Source organism: Salmo trutta, chromosome 38 (genome assembly GCF_901001165.1).
Source record: "Salmo trutta chromosome 38, fSalTru1.1, whole genome shotgun sequence".
NCBI lineage: Eukaryota > Metazoa > Chordata > Actinopteri > Salmoniformes > Salmonidae > Salmo > Salmo trutta.
In genome coordinates, this window is record NC_042994.1 from 30,190,176 (window position 1) to 30,217,645 (window position 27,470).

General features: G+C 42.5%; 1 protein-coding gene across 1 annotated transcript; it reads left to right on the forward strand.

The window, feature by feature from the left end:
• Positions 1-6,918: 6,918 nt before the first annotated feature.
• Positions 6,919-16,886, forward strand: LOC115177646 (zinc finger protein 883). Its single transcript, XM_029738581.1, has 5 exons — positions 6,919-7,195; positions 11,225-11,301; positions 11,370-11,786; positions 12,401-12,575; positions 15,452-16,886. The coding sequence occupies exons 3-5, from the start codon at positions 11,376-11,378 to the stop codon at positions 16,798-16,800; spliced, it is 1,935 nt and encodes a 644-aa protein (XP_029594441.1). The 5' UTR covers positions 6,919-7,195; positions 11,225-11,301; positions 11,370-11,375; the 3' UTR covers positions 16,801-16,886.
• Positions 16,887-27,470: the final 10,584 nt, after the last annotated feature.

Consider the following 27,470-nt stretch of genomic DNA (forward strand, 5'->3'; position numbering starts at 1 on the left):
TTTCCAGAAAAATTCTTAGTTACATGATTGTATAACTAACAAATGAATTGGAAGTTGAGGGTGCAGTATTTATGACCTGAGGAGGAAAACAAGCTCGGGACAGGATATAGCAGGGTGCACATGCTCACTAGACTAATTCAGGACACTGATTGTAGTTTTTATGCACTGATATCAGGAGCTGTTGGCAAAGTTTGATTTAAGCAATTCAGATGACATATTTATGGAGAGCGAATCGATATACAATCCCGAAATCAGCTGTAACTGTCAATAGTAAAACAAAGCCCCCCCCCCCCCCCCCCCGTGGGACGGTTGAGCTAATGTGATTAGCATGAGGTTGTAAGTAACAAACATTTTCAAAGAAAGCATAAATTCTTGTTAATCTAATCTAACGGCACTGTCCAATTTACAGTAGCTATTACAGTGAAAGAATACCATGTTATTATTTGAGGAGTGTGCACATTTATGAACTTGAAAATGTATCAAACCAATTAGGCATATTTGGGCAGACTTAATACAACATTTTTAACAGAAATGCAATGGTTCATTGGATCAGTCTAAAACTTTGCACATACACTGCTGTTGTCTAGTGCCCAAAATCTAAATTGCGCCTAGAGTCATAAGTCACATATTGGCCTTTCTCTTGCAGTTCAAAGAGTTCTGTCCTGCTATCCAGGTCTGTACCCAAACAATTCTACTTTTAAAAATCCACCTCTCCAAAAACAAGTCTCTCACCGTTGCTGCCTGCTATATACCCCCCTCGGCCCCTAGCTGTGCTCTGGACACCATATGTGAACTGATTGCCCCCCCATCTATCTTCAGAGCTCGTGCTACTAGGTGACCTAAACTGGGACATGCTTAACACCCCAGCCATCCTACAATCCAAGCTTGATGCCCTCAATCTCACACAAATTATTACTGAACCCACCAGGTACAACCCCAAAGCCACAAACACTGGCACCCTCATAGATATCATCCTAACCAACGTGCCCTCTAAATACACCTCTGCTGTTTTCAACCAAGATCTCAGCGATCACTGCCTCATTGCCTGCACCAGTAATGGGTCAGCGGTCAAACAACCTCCACTCATCACTGTCAAACGCTCCCCGAAACATTTCAACGAGCAAGCCTTTCTAATCGACCTGGCCCTGGTATCCTGGAAGGATATTGACCTCATCCCGTCAGTAGAGGATGCCTGGTTATTTTTTTTAAATGCCTTCCTCACCATCTTAAATAAGCATGCCCCTTTCAAGAAATTTAGAACCAGGAACAGATATAGCCCTTGGTTCTCCCCAGACCTGACTGCCCTTAACCAACACAAAAATATCCTGTGGTGTTGTGCATTCGCATCGACCTGCCCCCGCGATATGCAACTTTTCAGGGAAGTTAGAAACCAATACACACAGGCAGTTAGAAACGCCAAGGCTAGCTTTTTCAAACAGAAATTTGCTTCCTGCAACTCAAACTCTAAAAAGTTCTGGGACATTGTAAAGTCCATGGAGAATAAGAACACCTCCTCCCAACTGTCCACTGCACTGAGGATAGGAAACTCTGTCACCACCGATAAGCCCACTATAATTGAGAATTTCAATAAGCATTTTTCTACGGCTGGCCATGCTTTCCACCTAACTACCCTTACTGCATTCAACAGCACTGCACCCTCCACAGCTAATCGCCCAAGCCTCCCCCATTTCTCCTTCTCCCAAATCCATTCAGCTGATGTTCTGAAAGAGCTGCAAAATCTGGACCCCTACAAATCAGCTGGGCTTGACAATCTGGACCCTTTCTTTCTAAAATTATCTGCCGAAATTATTGCAACCCCTATTACTAGCCTGTTCAACCTCTCTTTCGTGTCGTCTGAGATTCCCATAGATTGGAAAGCAGCTGCTGTCATCCCCCTCTTCAAAGGAGGTGACACTCTTGACCCAAATTGCTACAGACCTATATCCATCCTACCCTGCCTTTCTAAGGTCTTCGAAAGCCAAGTCAACAAACAGATTACCGACCATTTCGAATCCCACCGCACCCTCTCCGCTATGCAATCTGGTTTCAGAGCTGGTCATGGGTGCACCTCAGCCACGCTCAAGGTCCTAAACGACATCGTAACCGCCATCGATAAGAAACAATACTGTGCTGCCATATTCATTGACCTGGCCAAAGCTTTTGACTCTGTTAATCACCACATCCTCATCGGCAGACTCAGTAGCCTTGTTTTCTCAAACGATTGCGTCGCCTGGTTCACCAACTACTTCTCTGATAGAGTTCAGTGTGTCAAATCGGAGGGCTTGCTGTCTGGACCTCTGGCAGTCTCTATGGGGGTACCACAGGGTTCAATTCTTGGGCCAACTCTTTTCTCTGTATACATCAATGATGTCGCTCTTGCTGCTGGTGAATCTCTGATCCACCTCTACGCAGACGACACCATTCTGTATACTTCTGGCCCTTCTTTGGACACTGTGTTAACAACCCTCCAGACGAGCTTCAATGCCATACAACTCTCCTTCCGTGGTCTCCAACTGCTCCTAAATACAAGTAAAACTAAATGCATGCTCTTCAACCGATCGCTGCCTGCACCTGCCCGCCTGTCCAGCATCACTTCTCTGGACGGTTCTGACTTAGAATTTGTGGACAACTACAAATACCTAGGTGTCTGGTTAGACTGTAAACTCTCCTTCCAGACTCACATCAATCATCTCCAATCCAAAGTTAAATCTAGAATTGGCTTCCTATTTCGCAACAAAGCATCCTTCACTCATGCTGCCAAACATACCCTCGTAAAACTGACCATCCTACCAATCCTCGACTTCGGCGATGTCATTTACAAAATAGCCTCCAATACCCTACTCAACAAGCTGGATGCAGTCTATCACAGTGCCATCCGTTTTGTCACCAAAGCCCCATATACTACCCACCACTGCGACCTGTACGCTCTTGTTGGCTGGCCTTCGCTTCATAATCGTCGCTAAACACATTGGCTCCAGGTCATCTACAAGACCCTGCTAGGTAAAGTCCCCCCTTACCTCCGCTCAATGGTCACCATAGCAGCACCCACCTGTAGCACGCGCTCCAGAAGGTATATCTCTCTGGTCACCCCTAAAGCCAACTCCTCCTTTGGTCGTCTCTCCTTCCAGTTCTCTGCTGCCAATGACTGGAACGAACTGCAAAAATCTCTGAAACTGTAAACACTTATCTCCCTCACTAGCTTTAAGCACCAGCTATCAGAGCAGCTCCCAGATCACTGCACCTGTACATAGCCCATCTATAATTTAGCCCAAACTACTAACTCTTCCCCTACTGTATTTATTTATTTTGCTCCTTTGCACCATATTATTTATATTATTTATATTTTAACTTTGAACTTTCTTCAAATTACAAATCTACCATTCCAGTGTTTTTCTTGCTATACTTTATTTACTTTGCCACCATGGCCTTTTTGACCTTTACCTCCCTTATCTCACATCATTTGCTCACATTGTATATAGTCTTATTTTTTTTCTACTGTATCATTGATTGTATGTATGTTTTACTCCATGTGTAACTCTGTGTTTTTGTATGTTGTCGAACTGCTTTGCTTTATCTTGGCCAGGTCGCAATTGTAAATGAACTTGTTCTCAACTTGCCTACCTGGTTAAATAAAGGTTCAATTAATGTGTTATATTCTCCTACGTTAATTTCACATTTCCACAAACTACAAAGTGTTTCCTTTAAAATCGTATCAAGAATACCCCGTCTCCCCCTGTCTGGTACAGGTACCCCCCCCCCCCCTCCCCCACACGCGCACTGTTGGGGCGAGTGACTCTGAACTTACAATAGCTAGCCCCAAGTCGTTATATATAGAATTTTTTTCTTGTGCATTTTGCCTCATTACTCCTGCATACTTTGTCTAAAACCTTTCTTTACCTAACTCTGGGACAGGCTGTTTGTTCCCACACTCAGGACTCTCACTCTCTTGGTTACACAGACTTTTGGCCTCCCATCCTATTCTTACCACATCTCGCTGGTTTTGTATTCATGTTACCTGATGAAATTGCTGTACTATATGATCTTGTTGCCATCTGATGCACATACAGATGTCATAAATCAGCACTGCAGAGCTCTCCCTGTCCTATGCTGTGCCTTGATTGTATTACTGTTGATGATATCTGGAAATGTGCATGTACACCCTCGCCCATCTACCTTTGCTAGGCCCAATTCTGACTTGTGCTGTGATATCTGCTTCACGGATTTCTGCTCTCGTAAAAGCCTGGTTTTTCTGCACGTTAACACTAGAAGCTTATTACCTACAATGGATCAATTGAAAGTGTGGGTTCACAGCTCCAATCCAGATGTGTTGGTCATTACTGAGATGTGTTTTGAATACTGATAACCTTTCTGGTTATAACCTTTTTCGTCAAGACAGATCTTCCAAAGGTGGGGGAGTGGCAATCTTTACCAAGGATCAACTTCACTGCTCGGTTGTCTCCATCAAGTCTATCCCCAAACAATTTGATTTGCTGGTTTTAAGCATTAAACTTTCAAATAGCTCTTTGTTGACTGTTGCTGGCTGCTATCGTCCTCCATCAGCATCAGCCTGTACCCTACCTGCCCCAAGGTCTCTCTTGGCCCCTTACACTAAGTCTGAATTTGTCCTGCTAGATGACCTAAACTGGGACATGCTTAAACCACCACCTGTGTTTGTAATGGCTGCTCAGTGAAACGACCTGTCCTGATTTGTCATAGACGCTTGCTATTTTTTTTTTTCTGTCGAAGATGCTTGGACCTTCTTTTTTTATATTTTCAGTGGTATTGTTAACAAACACGTCCCCATACAGAAAATTAGAATTAAAAACGGGTTCAGCCCCTGGTTCGACCGTGATCTTGCAGAGTTACTCCACCTCAAGAAATGCATTTGGCGAAAGGCTCGGCACACGCATATTCAGGCTGGCTGGCTCTCGTTCAGGCAAATGAGAAATAAATGCATTCAGGCTATCTGGAAGGCCAAAGTTAATTACTTTAAGGAGCAGTTCTCTCACTGTGGGTTTAACCCCCAAGAAGTTCTGGAAAACAGTTAAAGATCTCTGATCAGCTGCCCATGTCCCTTAATGTTGATGTGGTTGTTACTGACAAGAACCACATGGCTGAGCTCTTTAATCACCACTTCATTAAGTCAGGATTCCTATTTGACTCAGCCATGCCTCCTTGCCCGTCCAAAATGTCCTTATCTCCCACCCCTTCCAATGCGACTATCCCCGATGCTTCTCCTTTTTCCCCTGCCCCGCTACAAAGTTTCTCCCTGTAGGCAGTCACTGAGTCCGAGGAGCTAAAGGGGCTCCTGAAACTTGAACCCAAAAAAACATCTGGATCAGATGGTTTAGACACTTTCTTCTTTAAGGTTGCTGCCCCTATCATCGCCAAGCCTATCTCCAACCTTTTTAACCTGTCTCTCCTTTCTGGGGAGGTTCCCATTGCTTGGAAGGCAGCCACGGTTTGTCCTTTATATAAAGGGGGAGATCAAGCTGATCCTAACTGTTATAGGCCAATTTTCTATTTTGCCCTGTTTATCAAAAGTGTTGGGAAAACTTGTCAATAATCAACTGATTGACTTTCTTGATGTCTACAGTATTCTCCCTGGTATGCAATCTGGTTTCTGCTCAGGTTATGGATGTGTCACTGCAACCTTAAAGGTCCTCAATTTCCCTTGATTCTAAGCAATGTTGTGCTGCTATTTTTATTGACTTGGCCAAAGCTTTTGATACGGTAGACCATTCCATTCTTGTGGGAGTATTGGAGTATTGGTGTCTCTGAGGGGTCTTTCACCTAGTTTGCTAACTACCTCTCTCAAAGAGTGTAGTGTATAAAGTCAGAAAATCTGCCATCTCAGCCACTGCCTGTCACCAAGGGAGTACCCCAAGGCTCAATCCTAGGCCCCACGCTCTTCTCAATTTACATCAACAACATAGCTCATGCAATAGGATGCTCTCTCATCTATTTATATGCAGATGATAGTCTTATACTCAGCTGGCCCCTCCCCGGATTTTGTGTTGAACACTCTACAACAAAGCTTTCTTAGTGTCCAATAAGCTTTCTCTACCCTTAACCTTGTTCTGAACACCTCCAAAACAAAAGTCATGTGGTTTGGTAAGAAGGGTCCGATCCTTAAGCGGTTTTAAACCGATGTTTAAATCAACCTGAATCCAGAAAATGAATGTTGAAGTCGCTTCTGGACACTAGACTCCACTCTACAGCAATCTTCCAGTGGATGACCAGCACAGAACCATTGGTTGACGCATGCAACATATTGATTGATGAACGTCGTGAACCAAATCTCATAGGTGAAAGATATGTTCATTTGGCTCCCTGGTTTGCATGCTGCTGCTACTGCTTTAGGAGCTCAAAACAACAATTATCTGCAGATAATTTACTAAATATTTAGATAAAGAGGGTGAATAAACAAATAGTGGGGAGAGGGCACCAAGCTGATTTTTGCAGTGCTTTAAAAAGAGATCTAATAATTTGGCCAGGTAAAAAATATATATTTTAAGGCGCATTTCATGATCTGACATAATGGTAGCCTACTTTTTGCGCTTTACATTGGAGATTAGCAAAAAAATTATCTTATGGTTCTAGGTTGATTTAAGTATTTTGAACGAAGAGCCGTTTTCGAGCCAAATGAGCCGGCTCTTTTACATGAACGGAGCCAGTGTTTCAGCAATGTTATATTAATAGTCCATATTTTAATTAAAATGTAATACATGATTATAGTAAATACATATCACTTTATAAAAAGATCAAATACAAATATCTTATGAACTTTGGAATTCCTTTCTTTCAGTGAACAAATAAAAATGCATCAAGTTTTACCTGAAGTGTAAGATTACAGTTACACGAAGCGTCATCCATGCATTTAGTCAAAATAGTTATGTCGATAATCGATTGCTGTGGCCTGCGTGACTGAACGTAACAACGTCAGTCAAAGCGGAAGTGGCTGCGAAAGATAGTACCTGACAGGGTCGTGTAGTAGCATACAAGCGATATATTCTCCTCTTAATCAACAAAATACAATATCCACAGGTTAACTTTGTTTTGACGTAAAGGATCATTAGCTGAAACTGAAGAGATATGGGTAGCTAGCTATCTACCTTTTCCACATGGGGGAAAAAAAACGGTGGGCAGACGCTTGGTAGCTACATAACGTTAGCTGTTTTCTACAAGGTACCTGGTAAGTTGGCTAACTTATGTTCTACAACCGGATGTTTTTGTGCACCTATGGAGGACGTAGCTGGGTTTTCAGTTTTCATATGACAATACCAATTCCAGTTTTGTGATGCGCAAATAAACACTGCAGTGTGACTGTCACACAAACATTGTTGTTACTAACTAGTCCTTGGTGAACTTAGCTTTACACGTTAGCTAGGCAGATAATGCGCCGTTGCAAAGAAGAGTGGGTCATATCAACCATACAGTTTTATTTTCATGTCGATGCCTTTAAACGACGTTGTGAAATGCCGCAAGCAGTTGATTTGGTTGCGGCAATATTGACGTGACATGGGTGTTGCCAACTATTTTTAAGTAAGATTAGCTAGAGTGCCACCATATGAGTCACAATACACATAAAACCTAGCGGTCAAACAAGGAACGTTTTTCCACCATTCACTTTTCCCATAAGGGATTTTTAGAAACACTTAAAATAAGGGCTTTGTTTCTTGTAGGCGTACCATTTTGATAACCATGTAAATCTCTTTAGGACAAGATGACTTATCAATATATTCTGCTCTATTTACTCTTAGTTTCAAATAATAATTCGTATCAAAGTAGATATGCAGGACTACAAGTCCCTGCAAGCTAACTTCATGTCATAGCTAGCTGACACCTGTGCTAACAGGTATTGTGTCAATTTAAAACTTGCACAAGACATTTCACAGAATTGTCAATTTAAAGAAATGTAATTACTACATTTAGCTAGCATTAGCTAATCCAGATATAATTACTTTTGCATCAATTCGGCACGCTCGCCCAGATCATCATGGCATTTATAGTTCCTTCCACATTAGCAGCTAACTAGCGTTACATTTTTAGGGGGTAAATACAGGCGACTATATTGATAAGTCTCCTTGTCCTAGAGAGATTTACACTGTTATCAAAACGTCACGCAGGGTAAGTCTACACAAAACACAACCCTTATTTGAAGTGGTTCTAAAATCCCCTGTGGGGAAAAATGAGTGGAACCATTTCCCAGGTTTTCTGGGTATTATGACTCATACTGTGGCACTCATAGTCATAAAACCCGGAAATGGTTTAATACTTTTTTTCACCCTGAATTTGTGCATCTGGGATTTTACATTTTAGTCATTTAGCAGACACTCTTATCCAGAGCGACTTACAGTAGTGAATGCATACATCTCATTTCAGGCCTTTTTTTTGGTACTGGCCCCCGTGGGAATCGAACCCACAACCCTGGCGTTGCACACACCATGCTGGCGTTGCAAACACCATGCTCTACCAACTGAGCCACAGGGAAGACAGAACTACTTTGTGTAGTCTTACCCTGGCGTGACGTTTTATAACCTCACAAATCTCTAATGGACAAAGTCACTGTTATCAATAATTAGCATTGCTACTTTTGGAGAGCAAATTGAGGCTAATATTTTGATCAAATTCACCTTGCACTAAGATAATTACACGGCTATCAAAGCGTCATGCCAAGTTGAGCCTACACCAACACACAATTACTTTTCATTTTTATTCACCATGTGAAAACTGAATGGCGGAAAAACTATTGGAGCCATTTCTGTGTTTTATGGTTATTATAACGTGTCAACTGTGCCGGACTGTTGTGTCCTTGATTAGTCGCTAGATGACGTTTTAACGTTGCCGTGGTGACGTCACAGAACCAATTTGCCTTATTGCAGCACAACTGCGTTCCCTGACGTAGCGTTTTCTACCCCCTCCCATTTGTTATTTTCTGCTTCTCCAGCTCTCGTTTACGGCGGAATTGAGTGGGAGAAGTCCCTAAATGCTATCCAAACCATAGAAATCTTCAAAGGCAGCCTGAAATGTAGTTGAATTTGTCGCTAGCACCGTTTACCAATAAAAGTCAACTGGAGGGTTCTGAAATCTCCCTAAATATAGCCACATAGTCATTAAATTGGCAAGAGATTAGGCAAAATCATTGCGACATGTAATGGAAACGGCAGATATAGGATTTGACATGTGTAATGGAAACGGCAGATATAGGATTTGACATGTGTAATGGAAACGGCAGATATAGGATTTGTTCGGCAGAGGTGGATTTGTCTTTTGCCTAACTTTCTTTATTGTGACAAATGATGATGAATAAATTATGATCCTCCTCTTTTTAATAGCCCATCAGCTTTCTATAGGCTAGGCCTACTATATTTATAAACTTTCCTAATATTAAGCACATTGCTTCTCTTTACAACAGGAGTACAGCCCACCTGGCTGGTATGAAAATAAACCACAGGGAAAAGCATCCTCCATTCGCTATTTAAGTGCATAGATGACATGTATTTTTTCCAGCTGCCCCTGTTCCTAGACAGGTTCACGATAATGGTCCATTCTAAATCAAAACAAATTTCACACACATATTATTTAGTATAGGTAAAGACAACATTACATCAAGAATATTCTGATATGTGACAATATTAGCCTATCACTTGTGGGTGATGATGTGTTATCGCTTGTGGGTGATGATGCGTTATCGCTTGTGGGTGATGATGCGTTATCGCTTGTGGGTGATGATGCGTTATCGCTTGTGGGTGATGATGTGTTATCACAATGCCAAGCGACGGCTGGCGTGGTGTAATTGGACTCTGGAGCAGTGGAAACACGTTCTCTGGAGTGATTTATTACGCTTCACCATCTGGCAGGTCGACGGACGACTCTGGGTTTGGCGGATGCCAGGAGAATGCAATGGTCTGGGGCTGTTTTTCATGGTTCGGGCTAGGCCCCTTAGTTCCAGCGAAGGGAAATCTTAACGCTACAGCAAAGGGTGGATACTTTGAAGAATCAAAAATATTTTGATTTGTTTATCACTTTTTTTGGTGGTTACTACATGATTCCATATGTGTTATTTCATAGTTTTGATGTCTTCACTATTAATCTACAATGTAGAAAATAGTAAAAATAAAGAAAAACCTTTGAGTAGGTGTGTCCAAACTTTTGACTGGTACTATATATGCCCATAAAATCTTGATATTGTATATATTGTCCAGTCGTCTTTTAATTAAATAACTCTGGTAGATCAACCCCTCCCTGTCTTGACGTAATCTCTCCAACGCTTGTAAAGCAACTACTGGAGATGGGTGTTCAGGATTTACATTTGACATTTCTGTCATTTAGCAAATGCTCTTATCCAGAGCGATTTACAGTAGTGAGTGGATACAATTTTCGTGCGGGTTGCAAGCACCATGCTCTACCAACTGAGCCACGGAGATCTCTGAGTTCCCGGGAAATGTTTTCAGGAGAGGATGCCACAATACGCTATTGTAGGCAGGCGGCAGTTCATGAATACCCCCTTTATAATTGAATTGTGTAAAATGACACGTTTCCAAAGGGTTTGCCAATGAAAGGGCTCAAAATAAAGCATTTTCCCTGCGCAGTTCTATGTTTCTCATACGCTGTGCTGCTAGCGGGTCTGTTGCAAGGGAAGCTAACGTTGCTGCTAGCGGGTCCGTTGCCAGGGAAGCTAACGTTGCTGCTAGCGGGTCCGTTGCCAGGGAAGCTAACGTTGCTGCTAGCGGGTCCGTTGCCAGGGAAGCTAACGTTGCTGCTAGCTAAAGTTGCTGCTAGCGGGTCCGTTGCCAGGGAAGCTAACGTTGCTGCTAGATAACGTTAGCTGGCGAACGGTTCTTGTGGACTAGGAGACTAACATTAATAATGAAAACATTACATAAACATACAGACTAAGGAAATACTGCTCTCTCATAAAGGGGCCTTGGACACTCACTTACCTTGACATGAAGAATCTAAATGTATTAAACAAGTCCCTTCGTTGTGTAGTCGACAAACTTGGCATTTCTTCTTGTCATTTTGCTAGCCATCAAAAAATTCCAAACAAACATCTGAATCTCACAAATAGTGGCAGCCTCTTGTGGCTGATCTAGGATCAGCCTACACCTTGATCTACAGTAGTTGCATTAGGTGATGAGAAGAGAACACTAGTAAATGTCGGAAATAATCATATTACACTGTCAATACTGTGTTGTAATGTATCATTCTTCTATTACAGGTGTATCGACTTCCTGCTGTCTTCTACTACAGGTCATCTAAAGTGTATGGACTTCCTGCTGTCTTCTTCTACTACAGGTCATCTAAAGTGTATGGACTTCCTGCTGTCTTGCCATTGACTGCATTCTTGTTGTTCCCAACAGCAGGACAACATGAGTGGAGAGAAGGAAACATTGTTGGATGAAATTGAACAGAGTTTATTTACTCTAACTAAGGACAATATACTTTACCTGTGTGAACGTTGTGGAATAGATGTCTCTCAAGTTAAAGGAAAGCACCATCGCTCATTGCGACGTAAAATCATGGAGGAAATGTGGGAAAATGCAGATTCAGTCAAATCGGAGGAGCAGGGAATGTCTTGGTTACTCCGACTGAAAGATGACATCAGAAAGATACATGAAGAATCTACTGTGGCACCCATGAGTCCCAGCCAGTCTGATGAAGACGATGCTACAACCTGCGGCGAGGAATGGGACATGCAGGACAAGGATTGGTTTCCTAGCAACAGGCTGGAGGCGGAGTCATCTCCAGAGAGCCACACTCCAGAGCAGAGGGAGAGTGGTGTGAGTACATCCCAGTCAGAAAGTGTTTCTGGTTCTCAACAGTCTGTTTTGGATTCTTCTTGATTCAGACTCCTTCTATACTCTACATACATTGGAGGAGAATATCTGAGGTTCCTCCTCTTGGACTTTTTCCTCCAATGCTTTTTGAGGAGGCAGAATAGCCCGATTGAGGAATCAAGGAAAGACTTGAGATTTCAAAATTCCCACCTTCCTTTTCTGAGTCAAGATCACGTTCAGTGCTAAAATGCCAGCGGAGATCTAGTGCTCAGATTTTTTTAAACATGCCCAAGAAAAATGTCCGCCTGTGCAACATGAACCTAATAAAACCAGTTCTGTAGTCTGTGCAGGAGACTTAATACATTATCACAACATTTTGGCTATGTTTGGCCTGCCAATATTGTTCTTCTCAGACCATATTATATTTCAAAACTTGAGCTATGATAAAATAGATAAGTTGTTGTATTACTTGCGAGGCACACATAAATTGAAATAATGTGCTTTTTTTTTTACTTGCCTGATGGTACCGGCATGGTGACCACTTCTTTACAGGCAGGAGTGTTTTCCTCCCTGCTTCATCTAGTCTCTATTTCTGTCTCTATTTTTTGGATTTCCAGGACAAGCCTACTTTGCCGCCTTCCTCTCTCCAGTCCCTGGGTTGCGCCTCTCCCGGTAGCGCCTTACTGCGGGGTCTGAAGAGGGCGTCTGTGTGGCTGGATGACTGCAGGAAAACAACGGGGCTGAGTGGAACTGTGAGAGGAGGAGATAAAGAGGGAGATTTGACTGATCAAAGTAAGTAGGAGGTTTTAGTGGTGTGTTGATGTGTTAATAATGTGGTCTGGGGGTTAAGGGGTGTGTTAATAATGTGGTCTGGGGGTTAAGGGGTGTGTTGATGTGTTAATAATGTGGTCTGGGGGTTAAGGGGTGTGTTAATAATGTGGTCTGGAGGGTTAAGGGGTGTGTTAATAATGTGGTCTGGGGGTTAAGGGGTGTGTTAATAATGTGGTCTGGGGGTTAAGGGGTGTGTTAATAATGTGGTCTGGAGGGTTAAGGGGTGTGTTGATGTGTTAATAATGTGGTCTGGGGGGTTAAGGGGTGTGTTAATAATGTGGTCTGGGGGTTAAGGGGTGTGTTGATGTGTTAATAATGTGGTCTGGGGGTTAAGGGGTGTGTTAATAATGTGGTCTGGAGGGTTAAGGGGTGTGTTAATAATGTGGTCTGGGGGTTAAGGGGTGTGTTAATAATGTGGTCTGGAGGGTTAAGGGGTGTGTTAATAATGTGGTCTGGGGATTTAGTGGTGTGTTGATGTGTTAATAATGTGGTCTGGGGGTTAAGGGGTGTGTTAATAATGTGGTCTGGAGGGTTAAGGGGTGTGTTAATAATGTGGTCTGGGGGTTAAGGGGTGTGTTAATAATGTGGTCTGGAGGGTTAAGGGGTGTGTTAATAATGTGGTCTGGAGGGTTAAGGGGTGTGTTGATGTGTTAATAATGTGGTCTGGGGGTTAAGGGGTGTGTTAATAATGTGGTCTGGGGGTTAAGGGGTGTGTTAATAATGTGGTCTGGGGGTTAAGGGGTGTGTTAATAATGTGGTCTGGGGGTTAAGGGGTGTGTTAATAATGTGGTCTGGGGGGTTAAGGGGTGTGTTAATAATGTGGTCTGGGGGTTAAGGGGTGTGTTAATAATGTGGTCTGGGGGGTTAAGGGGTGTGTTAATAATGTGGTCTGGGGGGGTTAAGGGGTGTGTTAATAATGTGGTCTGGGGGTTAAGGGGTGTGTTAATAATGTGGTCTGGGGGGTTAAGGGGTGTGTTAATAATGTGGTCTGGGGGGTTAAGGGGTGTGTTAATAATGTGGTCTGGATGGTTAAGGGGTGTGTTGATGTGTTAATAATGTGGTCTGGGGGGTTAAGGGGTGTGTTAATAATGTGGTCTGGGGGTTAAGGGGTGTGTTAATAATGTGGTCTGGAGGGTTAAGGGGTGTGTTAATAATGTGGTCTGGGGGTTAAGGGGTGTGTTAATAATGTGGTCTGGGGGTTAAGGGGTGTGTTAATAATGTGGTCTGGAGGGTTAAGGGGTGTGTTAATAATGTGGTCTGGAGGGTTAAGGGGTGTGTTGATGTGTTAATAATGTGGTCTGGAGAGTTAAGGGGTGTGTTGATGTGTTAATAATGTGGTCTGGGGGTTAAGGGGTGTGTTAATAATGTGGTCTGGGGGTTAAGGGGTGTGTTAATAATGTGGTCTGGGGGTTAAGGGGTGTGTTAATAATGTGGTCTGGGGGGTTAAGGGGTGTGTTAATAATGTGGTCTGGGGGTTAAGGGGTGTGTTAATAATGTGGTCTGGAGGGTTAAGGGGTGTGTTAATAATGTGGTCTGGGGGGTTAAGGGGTGTGTTAATAATGTGGTCTGGGGGGTTAAGGGGTGTGTTAATAATGTGGTCTGGGGGTTAAGGGGTGTGTTAATAATGTGGTCTGGGGGTTAAGGGGTGTGCTGATGTGTTAATAATGTGGTCTGGAGGGTTAAGGGGTGTGTTAATAATGTGGTCTGGGGGTTAAGGGGTGTGTTAATAATGTGGTCTGGAGGGTTAAGGGGTGTGTTAATAATGTGGTCTGGGGGGTTAAGGGGTGTGTTAATAATGTGGTCTGGGGGGTTAAGGGGTGTGTTAATAATGTGGTCTGGGGGTTAAGGGGTGTGTTAATAATGTGGTATGGAGGGTTAAGGGGTGTGTTAATAATGTGGTCTGGAGGGTTAAGGGGTGTGTTAATAATGTGGTCTGGGGGTTAAGGGGTGTGTTAATAATGTGGTCTGGGGGTTAAGGGGTGTGTTAATAATGTGGTCTGGGGGTTAAGGGGTGTGTTAATAATGTGGTATGGAGGGTTAAGGGGTGTGTTGGTGCGTTAATAATGTGGTCTGGAGGGTTAAGGGGTGTGTTAATAATGTGGTCTGGAGGGTTAAGGGGTGTGTTAATAATGTGGTCTGGGGGTTAAGGGGTGTGTTAATAATGTGGTCTGGGGGGTTAAGGGGTGTGTTAATAATGTGGTCTGGGGGTTAAGGGGTGTGTTAATAATGTGGTATGGAGGGTTAAGGGGTGTGTTAATAATGTGGTCTGGAGGGTTAAGGGGTGTGTTAATAATGTGGTCTGGGGGTTAAGGGGTGTGTTAATAATGTGGTCTGGGGGTTAAGGGGTGTGTTAATAATGTGGTCTGGGGGTTAAGGGGTGTGTTAATAATGTGGTATGGAGGGTTAAGGGGTGTGTTGGTGCGTTAATAATGTGGTCTGGAGGGTTAAGGGGTGTGTTAATAATGTGGTCTGGAGGGTTAAGGGGTGTGTTAATAATGTGGTCTGGGGGTTAAGGGGTGTGTTAATAATGTGGTCTGGGGGGTTAAGGGGTGTGTTAATAATGTGGTCTGGGGGGTTAAGGGGTGTGTTAATAATGTGGTCTGGGGGTTAAGGGGTGTGTTGATGTGTTAATAATGTGGTCTGGAGGGTTAAGGGGTGTGTTAATAATGTGGTCTGGAGGGTTAAGGGGTGTGTTGGTGTGTTAATAATGTGGTCTGGAGGAGGAAGCAATATTGTTTTGACAACACAGCTGTGTGATTCAATTTCTCTAGGACTGATAGTTTATGATGAAGACTTACACTGTATTCACTGTTTTATAAATTGTTTCATTGACACAGGAAAGAGACTTGACTATCCTGGTTCCTCTGGGGCGCCTCAACAACATCCTGGTGCTGACAAGGCAGAGAAAAGTATTTCCAGATCAGAACACCTCGAGAAACATGAATGGAGACCCACAGGGATGAAACATCACCGCTGCTCTGACTGTGAGAAGAGTTGCAAATCTTCATCAGAACTAAAAAAACACCAGAGAATCCATACAGGAGAGAAACCTTATAACTGTGATCAATGTGGGAAGAGTTTTCGTTATTCAAGCCATTTTAAAGTACACCTGCAAAGACACACAGGCGAGAAGCCTAATAGCTGTTCAGACTGTGGGATAAGCGTTTGTACCTCAAGTCAGCTGTTATCGCACAAGCGAACCCACACAGAAGAGAAGCCTTACAGCTGCTTACTGTGTGAGAAAAGATTTTCGTCAAAATATAGTCTGAAATTACACCAGCGGTTCCACACTGGAGAAACAAATTATGGCTGCGATCAGTGTGAGGAGAGTTTCACCTCGTCGGCAGACCTCAGAACTCACCAGAGAATCCACACCGGAGGGAAACCTCACCTCTGCTTCCAGTGTGGGAAGCGCTTCCGCCAACAATCAGGCTTGAAAAGCCACGAGAGGATTCACACAGGAGAGAAACCTTTCCAGTGCTCGCACTGTGGGAAGACGTTCAGCCACAGGGCCACGTTTAAAGCACACCAGCGGACTCACACTGGAGAGAAGCCTTACCAATGCTCCCAGTGCAGGAGGAGTTTCTCCCAAATGGGCCACCTGAAAGTACACCAACAGACGCATGCTAAAGTGAGGTCTCACCTCTGCCCGCAGTGTGGTAAGGGCTACTACTCTCTAGACATCTACAATGCACACATGAGAACACACAACGGTGAGAAGACTCACCACTGCGCCGACTGTCCCAAGAACTTCCTCACCCTGACTCAGCTCAAAACACACCAGCGGACACACACAGGAGAGAAACCATACGTCTGTGACCAGTGTGGGAAGAGTTTTGCCGAATCGGGAAGCCTGACTCTACACCAGCGCTCGCACACCGGGGAAAAACCTTACCACTGCTCTGAGTGCGGGAAGAGCTTTGCTCGCTCCGGGGCACTGAAGAAGCACCAGCTTACACACACTGGGGAGAAGCCTTACAGCTGTGGTCAGTGTGGGAAGAGGTTTCCCAGGTCAGATACTCTGGCTACACACATGAGAACACATACAGGAGAGAAGCCCTATAGGTGTGATCCATGTGGTGAGAGGTTCTCCTATCATAGGTGCCTGGTAAAACACATGAAAACACATGTAGGAGATACTCCAGCCCTCGAGCGACCAATCACCCTAGGCCTCGGGGTTGAATGACCTGTCCATCAACCAATCACACCAGGCCTTGGGTAAAATGGAAATGTCTTACAGATTAAATATGAACAGCATGGTAGCAATTGAAAGAAAAAAGTTGAGGACACAACAGTTCACCTGACACAAGACTGAACCCAAATATTACTGTCGATTTTATATTTTCTGTACATTAGGCCACATTGATAACATGTTACTGAACAGCCATTGTGTTCTAATTTCAACCTATATACGGGTATGAGTGTAAAGGGTTAATAGCTTATATTATTATTATCATTATCATTATTCTATATTGTTATTAATATGGGTTGTTCGTTGCTGAGTGTTGTAACATGGTGCCAATTTCAAAGCTATATTTCTTGAAATTATTTGAATGTGTTGACCCTGATTTGTTAGATTTCCCGCCCCCTCCCCCTAGCATTTACAAGCTGAATTGTTATGTTGTTGACTTGATTATACATTTAGGACGTTTCTAAATATCTATTTTATACCAGGTTCTAACATGCGTCCTTTTGTCCTGATCTTGTCCACATTCTGATTGTGACCACATTTTAAGACTGGTGTAAACAATCAAAGGACACATTGTGATCAGATCTTCCTGCCTACCCCCGGAGGTATTCAGGCACACATTGTGCAGATGGATCTGGACAGTGGAACCATTTTTAATCATCATAATTATTCCGACCCTCTAAAATCCTTGACAGGTGTCACCATTTGACTTATAGCATCAATGTGTCAAATAACTCAGGTAGGCAGCATCAATGTGTTTCAAATATTATTACCTGTCAAATAACTTGCATTCAGGTAGGGACCAGGAAATCTGGTCACAATGTGGACACAGCGGACAGATAAGAGACACATTTTAATACCATGTGTAGACTTATGTCTGAAAATGTGGGTACAATCAGATTGTGGACTTCTATTAGAACCAGGTATAAACAAATCTGCAGCCTTAGTCCCAAATGCCACCCTGTTCACTAGGACGAACACTACCGTTCAAAAGTTTGGGGTCACTTAGAAATGTTCTTGTTTTTGAAAGAAAAGCATTTTTTTTTTGTCCATTTTTAAAATAACATCAAATTGATCCGAAATACAGTGTAGACATTGTTAATGTTGTAAATGACTATTGTAGCCGGAAACAGCTTTTTTTCCTTCTTTTTTTAATGGAATATCTACGTAAGGCGTACAGAGGCCCATTATCAGCAACCATCACTCCTGTGTTCCAATGGCACGTTGTGTTAGCTAACCCCAGCTTATCATTTTAAAAGGCTAATTGATCATAAGAAAACCCTTTTGCAATTATGTTATCACAGCTGAAAACTGTTGTCCTGATTAAAGAAGCAATAAAACTGGCCTTCTTTAGACTAGTTGAGAATCTGGAGCATCAGCATTTGTGGGTTTGATTACAGGCTCAAAATGGCCAGAAACAAACTTTCTTCTGAAACTCGTCAGTCTATTCTTGTTCTGAGAAATGAAGGCTATTCCATGTGAGAAATTGCCAAGAAACTGAGGATCTCGTACAACACTGTGTACTACTCCTTTCACAGAACAGCGCAAACTGGCTCTAACGTGCCATTGGAACACAGGAGTGATGGCTGCTGATAATGGGCCCATGTAGATATTCCATACAAAATCAGCCGTTTCCAGCTACAATAGTCATTTACAACATTAACAATGTCAACACTGTATTTCTGATCAATTTGATGTTATTTTAATGGACAAAATGTGTTTTTCTTTCAAAAACAAGGACATTTCTAAGTGACCCCAAACTTTTGAACGGTAGTATGTGTTTATATATAAAGCTGCAGTCGTAGTCTGAAATAGAACCCTATTCACTAGAACATATAAAGCTATAATCAGTCGTAGTCCCAAATGGATCCCTATTCACTAGGATGTGTGTATATATAAAGCTACAGTCGTAGTCCCAAATGGAACCCTATTCTCTAGGACATATAGTGCACTACATCTGACCAGAGTCCTATGGGAATAGTATCTTGTCGTTTTGGGTTTCCTCAAAAGACTACATTTTCTTTATTGCTGTGCCGGTGTACATGTAGAGTTATTCAGTTATCTATTACTCCCAAATTTGTAAATAAAAAATAAAAAAGACATTGACTAACAATATGAGTGAAATGTGTTTTTACCGCAATGACAAACTGACAAATCGTTTTGAGATTGGGCATCAGCAAGATTATAACCTGTGACCTTACCCTATCCCATCAACAGTCAGAAGGTAGATTAGTAGTTTAGTCCTCCCCAGCAGGAGGGAGACTCCACACCTGTGACCTTACCCTCCCTATCCCAGCGCCAGTCAGAAGGTTAGATTAGAACAGCAGTAGATTTGACATGGGATTAGTTACGAATGTTCGATAAAGTTGGAAAACAAAAGGTGTGACTGGGATTGGAACTGACAAGCTTGTTGGTTTCAACCTGTGTATATTTGGTATTTTATTAGGATCCCCATTAGCTGTTGCAAAAACAGCAGCTACTCTTCCTGGGGTCCACACAAAACATGACACATAATACAGCACATTAGTAGACAAGAACAGCTCAAGGACAGAACTGCATACATACATAGAAATATAATAGCAGCGTAGTATAACATTACTGTAAGACAAAACACCACCGCATTCAATGGTGAATTATAATTCTTCAAGTTTTATGGGTAAAACATCCATGCAGCATCTGCATACCAACCATGCAGTTATGTACAGTGAATTTTAGAGCAGATGGTGTTACTGTACCAAAGCCTACCTGTGTATTTTGCTGTGTATCATAATGTGATCTTGCAGACATGGATTCAGCTTTGATCTAACTTCATTAAAGGAGTGCCATTCATTAAAGCAGTCCTTCTCAAATAGTGGGGCGCGCCCCCCTGGGGGGGCTCGGAGCGATGCCAGGGGGGGCGCGTGACCCCGGGGAACACGCTTTTTTTTGCCGCGTAGTATTTTTTTTTTTTAACCGAACAAGAGCACAGAGCAGGAGATATGAAGTGCAGATAACAAACCCTTAAGAGACACCATGGAAAAATATTTAACAGGGATGAAAAGAAAGGCGGAGAGAGACGGAGATAATGAGACAAACGTAAGTCTCCCGAAAGCTAAGACGAGGAAATATGACGAAGCGTATGTCGCGCTTGGCTTCACTGTGACTACGGTGGGAGACGAGGAAAGACCGGTATGTTTACTGTGTCTAAAAATGTTGGCAGCGGACAGCATGAAGCCAAATAAATTAAGGCGTCACTTAAAGACATTACACCCCAATCACACTGATAAGCCGCTTGAGTTTTTTCAGCGAAAACGTGCCGAATATTGTCAACAATCGTCCCGCTTTGTGAATGCTACTTCAGTAAACCAGCGAGCACTGTTAGCATCATATAAGGTGGCGTACCAAATTGCTCAGTGCAAAAAACCCCACTCCATAGCAGAGGAGCTGATACTGCCTGCAGCATTAGACATGGTCTCTGTCATGCTGGATGACGCAAGTGCTGCAAAAATAAAAACTATCCCTCTGTCCAATGACACTGTCGCCAGACGTATAAATGACATTGCTAACGATATTAAAGAACAGCTGGTAGATAAACTCAAAGACAAACGTTTTGCCTTACAGTTCGATGAAGCAACTGATAGCAACAAAGACTGTTTGTTTATCGCTTATGTACGTTTTGACATGACAAACTCCCTGTGTGAGGATCTACTTTTTTGTAAATATGTCAGAGACAGAGCCACAGCTGAAGAGCTATTCAAAATGCTGGACTGCTTCCTGACTGAGAATTGGCTAAAGTGGGAGAACTGCATTGGTGTTTGCAGTGATGGTGCACAGACCATGGCAGGGATGAGAAAAGGACTTCGGGCACTCATCAAGAAGGCCTCACCTAATGCTGAGTGGACACACTGTGTTATACACAGAAGTACTGGCATCAAGGCACCTTTCCTCTGAATTAAGTGAGGTTATGACTGACATTGTAGGTGTAGTCAATTTTATAAAGACCAGACCACTAAAAACAAGAGTCTTCTCTGCTATTTGTGAGGAGATGGGAGCTGAACATCAAGCTGTGCTGTTTCACAGTGAAGCAAGGTGGCTGTCATGAGGAAAAGTCTTGTCCCGAGTTTTTGAGCTCAGAGAGCAGATAAGAATGTTTTTGGAGCAGGAGCACAAGTATGACATCACAGAAAAATGTAGTGGCAAAACTGGCCTACCTGAGTGACATATTTGGAAAGCTAAATGAACTAAATCTACAGCTTCAAGGGAAAGATAAACACCTCCCTCAGGTCACAGACAAGATCAGCTCTTTCACTCGAAAGCTTGCAATGTGGGGCAGGCGACTTGATGAAGGAAATACTGATTCATTCGAGAACCTGCATGAATTTGTTGACACTACTGACTATGATGCCACCTCAGTGATTCCATATATTAAGGAGCATATTTCATCACTGATGGGATTCTTTAAAAAGTACTTCCCTGAAAACAGTTCCCAATATGACTGGGTGAGAGATCCTTTCAATGCACCAGCTCCAACTGGTTTCAGCTCTGCAGAGGAGGACCAGTTCATTGATATGACGTCTGACTCCACATTGAGACTGAGGTTCACATCACAGACACTGAGTGAATTCTGGCTGAGTGTAGAGAGGCAGTATCCACTCTTAGGGCAGAGGGCCATGGGCATTCTTCTTCCTTTTGCAACATCTTATCTTTGTGAGACTGGCTTCTCTGCTGTTGCTGCACTGAAGACCAAGTACAGGTCCCATCTAAACATTGAGCAGGAGCTGAGAGTTGCAGTATCATGCTTCAAACCCCGCTTCGAAAAGCTGTGCTCTGCAAAACGTGCTCATTGTAGCCATTAATCCTGACCTCCTCATTTTGATAAAAAAAAAATCAGCACAAATTGTTTTATTCATTTTTGTTTTATAGGTCAAAATGTTTCATATATTGTGCTCCTGAGTTAATGTTGCTGATCAATTTGAATTTATTATTATTTATTGATTATATTTAATTTTATTTTTCAGTATCAAATGGTCAAAAAATGTTTACAGTTTAAATAAGGGTTTAATTTTTTTTTAAATTTCAGGCAAATTGATGCACTTGAAGTCTTTTCTGTTACAAACTAAAAAAAAACAACGTTAATAAAGTTATTCTTTGTTGTAAGTTGATCTATATTTCTTTCTTTTTTCTTTTTCTTTAATGTTAATAAGGATACAATGTTATGCAGAGGTATACTTATAACAATTTTATAGACAAATGATATTATTTACAGTCGCGGCGGAGAGTTGGGGGGGCGTGAAATGTTTACTTCTTCCTAGGGGGGGTGTAACAGAAAATAATTGAGAAGCACTGCATTAAAGGAACATCATTCATTAAAGGAGCATCATTCATTAAAGGAGTGCCATTCATTAAAGGAGCGCCATTCATTAAAGGAACATCATTCATTAAAGGAGCGCCATTCATTAAAGGAGCATCATTCATTAAAGGAGTGCCATTCATTAAAGGAACACCATTCATTAAAGGAGCGCCATTCATTAAAGGAACACCATTCAGCTGTGATCTAACTTCATTCAGGAGCACCATTAGGCTGTGATCTAACTTCATTCAGGAGCACCATTAGGCTGTGATCTAACTTCATTCAGGAGCACCATTAGGCTGTGATCTAACTTCATTCAGGAGCACCATTAGGCTGTGATCTAACTTCATTCAGGAGCACCATTAGGCTGTGATCTAACTTCATTCAGGAGCACCATTAGGCTGTGATCTAACTTCATTCAGGAGCACCATTAGGCTGTGATCTAACTTCATTCAGGAGCACCATTAGGCTGTGATCTAACTTCATTCAGGAGCACCATTAGGCTGTGATCTAACTTCATTCAGGAGCACCATTAGGCTGTGATCTAACTTCATTCAGGAGCACCATTAGGCTGTGATCTAACTTCATTCAGGAGCACCATTAGGCTGTGATCTAACTTCATTCAGGAGCACCATTAGGCTGTGATCTAACTTCATTCAGGAGCACCATCCGTTGTTTGTTCTTTACACGTAGTAGACCAGGGGTGTCCAACTCATTCCATAGAGGTTCTAGTGTCTGCTGGTTTTTGGTTTTTATTTTCAACTAAGCCCTAGACAACCAGGTGAGGGGAGTTCCTTACTAATCAGTGACCTTAATTTATTAATTAAGTACAAGGCAGGAGTGATAACACACAGACACTCGCCCCCCGTTTGCCACCTGTGTAATAGAGAACAGAGAATATATAGTGTAAAGCATCAGGATCCAGTGGACTAAAGATCCCGTAAAAGTCAGCTCCGCAGACACTCCTTTTATTTCACGCTCACCTGTAAACCCTGCCCACTGGCCTGTCAGTAAGCTTTGATCCAGCCAATCAATTCGTCCCAAACTACCTCAGGAAATGTTGCTGCTAATCAGTTATTTTACTTGTCTGTGTAAATGTGGACACAAATCAGAATGTGGCCAAGTTCAGGACAAAGGAAACACATGATAGCACCAGGTATAAACATGGCTCTTATTTCAATGAGGAAAACATTACTGTAAAAAGCTCTGAGGGGTCTGTAGTTAAAACTTTTTAAAAGGGAAAACTGGTGTTTAAAGTCAGATTTTTTTCTCCACCAGTGTGTGTTCGCTGGTGACCTTTAAGCCCACTTGATTGTGAAAAACTCTTTCCAGTCTGAGCAGTGTTAAGGCTTCTCTCCACTGTGTTCTCTCGTCTTTAATGCTTATGATTGTGAAAAGCGTTTCCCACATTCAGAGCAGAAGTAAGGCTTCTCTCCTCTGTGTTTCTTAAGTTGATATCTTATGCTGGTGAACCTTAAGCTCACTTGATTGTGAAAAACTCTCTCCAGTGTGTGTTGTCTGGTGAACTCTCAGGCTTCTTGAGTCAGCAAAACTCTTTCCACAGTCAGAGCAGTGGTATGGCTTCTCTCTAGTGTGTGTCCCTGCTGGTGTCTTTTCAGACTTGCCAATTGAGAGAACATCTTACTACAGTGGTCACCGACTGGTCGATCTCCAAGGCATTCCTAGTTAATCACTAAACATTTCTGTAAAAAAAAAAACTAAGATAAAACCTGTTCCTATTTATTTTTTATTCGTTGCGCGCTGTTGGTTGTATGTGCACCCAAATTCAACAGCCCTAGCACCGGGAAGGCAACGTGTTCCCATTTTTAACCATTTAATGTGTTTGAAGGTAGAACTACGCCTACCTGACAGGCCCAGAGAGCAAATCAAGTGCATCTATAGGCCTACCACTGGCCAATCAGATAGCTCAGATCACTGTGTCTGCAGTTTCCACGAGCCATAGACTGTAAAAAGAAACCTCGAACGCACAGCAAATTGGATATTGTGAGATTTCAAAACTTTGAAAAACATGACTAGAGAAAACTCAACGAATACAGCAAAGAGCTGATGTTTAAGTTACTCAGAACTGTCAACAATTTGTTCAACACTTTTATTAGCTATAAAATGCACATTCTCCCTATTTCCATAAAAGGATAAAAGCCAACGACAGAAGATATGTTGTAAGTCGCTCTGGATAAGAGTGTCTGCTAAATAACGTAAATGTAAAATGGAAACGTTCATCACACCGTCTTTGTTCCCTTTATTACCACCTTTCACCAAAATGGTTTTCTAACACAATCGGCCTATGGAAGTCCAAAGTGAAGACTGCGAAAATGTGTTTCTGATCGTTTAGAAACCTACATACCCAGCCGTCACAAGTTGAGAAATCTTGAGACACTTCAAGACATAGATACTTTTTTAAAGACATCTTAAGATGCCATTATGTCTCAAGACATGTCTTCAAAATGTATGTCTTAAAACATTTTATGGCATCTATCAAACCACTAATATAAAAAACGGAGTGGCTACAGGTCCGACTTTTCCGGACCCCTCTTCCCGACAGCTAAATGTCCTGAAGCTTCTGCACATGTGGATGTACGGGATTCTCTACTTTACACACACAGTCTCTGTGTGTTCTGTTTATATTCGGTTCTGTTATGTAGAATCCTATCATTATGTGATCTTGAGGACATTGATTGAGCTTTGATTTAACAATTCTTTCCAGAGTAGCCTGTTCTCTGATTAGCCAAATGAGTAGAGCAGAGACTGAGCGTAAAGTAGAGAATCCCTTTAGCTGTCGGGAAGAGCCTAGAAAATGTCTTGAAGACACTTCCCTAAATCTAGTTTTCTTATGTCTTGAGGTGTCATGGTGTCTCAAGACAATGTTTTTACGACCTGTACTTCCTGTAAGATCTGTTGGTCCAGATTCCACTTCCTAATCACATTTAAGGATTATTTATGATCTACTACACAATGAAGTTATTGATAATGGACAGAATATTTGTATTTTGTTCAAATGCCAGTGCAGAATATTTATTATAAAAACATGTTATTTTAAATGTTGTGTGCCGCCAGGAGGTGAGTCGTGTTTCATGTTCCTAGTAGGATAGCAGCTGCTTCTTCTGCGTCTTCTTCATATTAGTAATGTGTAGGTTGAAGTCCAAAGTAAACACATTCTGCTCCTACATAAACATCCTACTTATTTTGATCAGTCAAATCTCCCTCGTCATCTACTTCTCCTCCTCCTCTCACAGTTCCACTCAGCCCCGTTGTTTTCCTGCAGTCGACCAGCCGCACAGACGCCCTCTTCAGACCCCGCAGTCTTTTACTTTGATCAGTCAAATCTCCCTCTTCCTCCTTGTCTCCTCGTCTCGTAGTTCCACTCAGCCCCGTTGTTTTCCTACAGTCGACCAGCCGCACAGACACCCTCTTCAGACCCAGCAGTAAGGTGCTACCAGAAGAGGCACTACACGGGGATTCTGGGAGGGCGGAGGGGTGCGGGCTAGCGTTGTCCTGGAAACCACAGGAGGGGAGGAATGTTTAATGATAATTCACATTCCATACAGCCCCCCTGGACACTCACCACAGAATTTACTGCATCTCAATGCTTTGATGATGTGCTTCTGCGCATGAGCTTAGGTAGCCAACGTCGCCATGATATCGTCTATAAGCATGATCAGGGATTTCTAGTGGAGAAGCCGTTTCTACATATCTTCATACTAAACCATCGTTGACGATACTGTAGCAAAACAAAAGCTTGGATGTATTAGAGTCATTTTCAAACGGTCATTTAGGGGTATTCTATTGACTGTAGCACTGTGGGACAAAATGGAGCTCTAAAGTTGCCCTGAGTTATACAATAGGCTAGTTGACGTTCGCGTTTCTACTGCGAGATTTGAGTGGAGACAAACAGTTTCTGTTCAGTCAGCCGTCCTGATGAGCCCTTCCCAGCTAGCTAGTTTATAGTTGTGGGTAGCAACGTCAGCCAGAATTTGAAACTTGTCTGTTAAAGTTGGGACTTGGGAGCGTGTTCAGAATCATTGAGTAATTGTTAGTGTTTATTTATTTTAGACGTTAATGCCGTAGTTTTACATTTTCAGTGAAAATCATTACAATAAATGCACTTCACCCTGGCCTGATATTAGCTACAGTATCTAGCTACTTCCCTCTCTCTCCTTACTGCGGTCAGCAGGAGGACACTGCCACACGTGTTGTCGTGTTACCGACTTGCAAAGCAAACTCTCCCGACTGAGCAGTAGACTATCACGGTGATATCCAGGTGGTTTACTACCAATATAACAAGTTATTTCTCATGTAAGCTGCTATCAAGCACCTCCAAACAGCCCCGTTGCACTACTGATTCACACCGGCTTGTCGATACATTAGCTAATTGGTCATGGTGACATCCAGGTTACTACCACAAGCTATTTCTCCCTCACCCATCAAAATAAACATGACTTTCTGTGACAAGTTTTAACTAGCGCCATGTTGTTGTTGCCAGCTAGCGAAGCAGAAACTAGCTTGCTGGGAAGTGGGGAAGGGCTCTTCAGGACGCCTGACTGAACCCGAATCCAATGGTCTCCACGACTTTCAGCCGCACGACCTACGTCATTAATTTGGGCAGCAGGCGTGTCCGTATAGCCTCTCCCTTTCCCACTAGATGGCCAAGCTGCAAAGTCAAAGGGTAGATCATAGAAATGTATGAAAACAAACATTTGGGTTTTGGTCTTAAAAGGTGCTTCGCATATTTTTTGGCATTCTAATTTGTGAAAATGTCCTTCGTATATCTGCAGTAATAGTGGAATGATAGTGTTTCACAGTATTACTTACCCGCCAGTGTTGTGATTGGCTGTGATATTCGCCTATTAATTTCTCCCACCCGTCCTGCATCTGTTGTCAAAATGGGAAAGCTGTTTTGTGTTTGTGTTATATAGTGGAAATCGGGTCAAGCGCCCAATGTAGAAATAGTCATTTCCTGGTTGGTAAAATTCAATACTGTTTGCTCAATTTCAGTTTGTGCGTGAATACAAGCACTGAATAACGTAGGGAATCATTGTACCATCGAAATCGCTGTGAAATATATTTTCAATAACAGATATTTGAAGCTGGTGGACCAAAACCGAAAGGAAAAGGCTCAAGAGCAAGTCTCCGCCATGTTACAGTGGAAAAGGGAGGAGATTTGTTTTGAATGAAGCCTCGTGATGTTGTAATTCACCTAGCTTCCACATAGGGGATACATTAGGTGTAGCGCCTTTAATTAAAGGTTAGGGTTAGCAGTGTGGTTAAGGCTAGGCTTTTTTCTGATTTTAAGAAAATAAATAGTTGAACTAAATGTGGC

Bases quoted from the DNA above. Each gene is read 5' to 3' on its own strand.
- LOC115177646 (XM_029738581.1), top strand. From the start codon at position 11,376: ATGAGTGGAGAGAAGGAAACATTGTTGGATGAAATTGAACAGAGTTTA. The intron at 11,787-12,400 runs GTGAGTACATCC...TTGGATTTCCAG, and splicing joins CAGAGCAGAGGGAGAGTGGT to GACAAGCCTACTTTGCCGCC. The intron at 12,576-15,451 runs GTAAGTAGGAGG...TCATTGACACAG, and splicing joins GGGAGATTTGACTGATCAAA to GAAAGAGACTTGACTATCCT.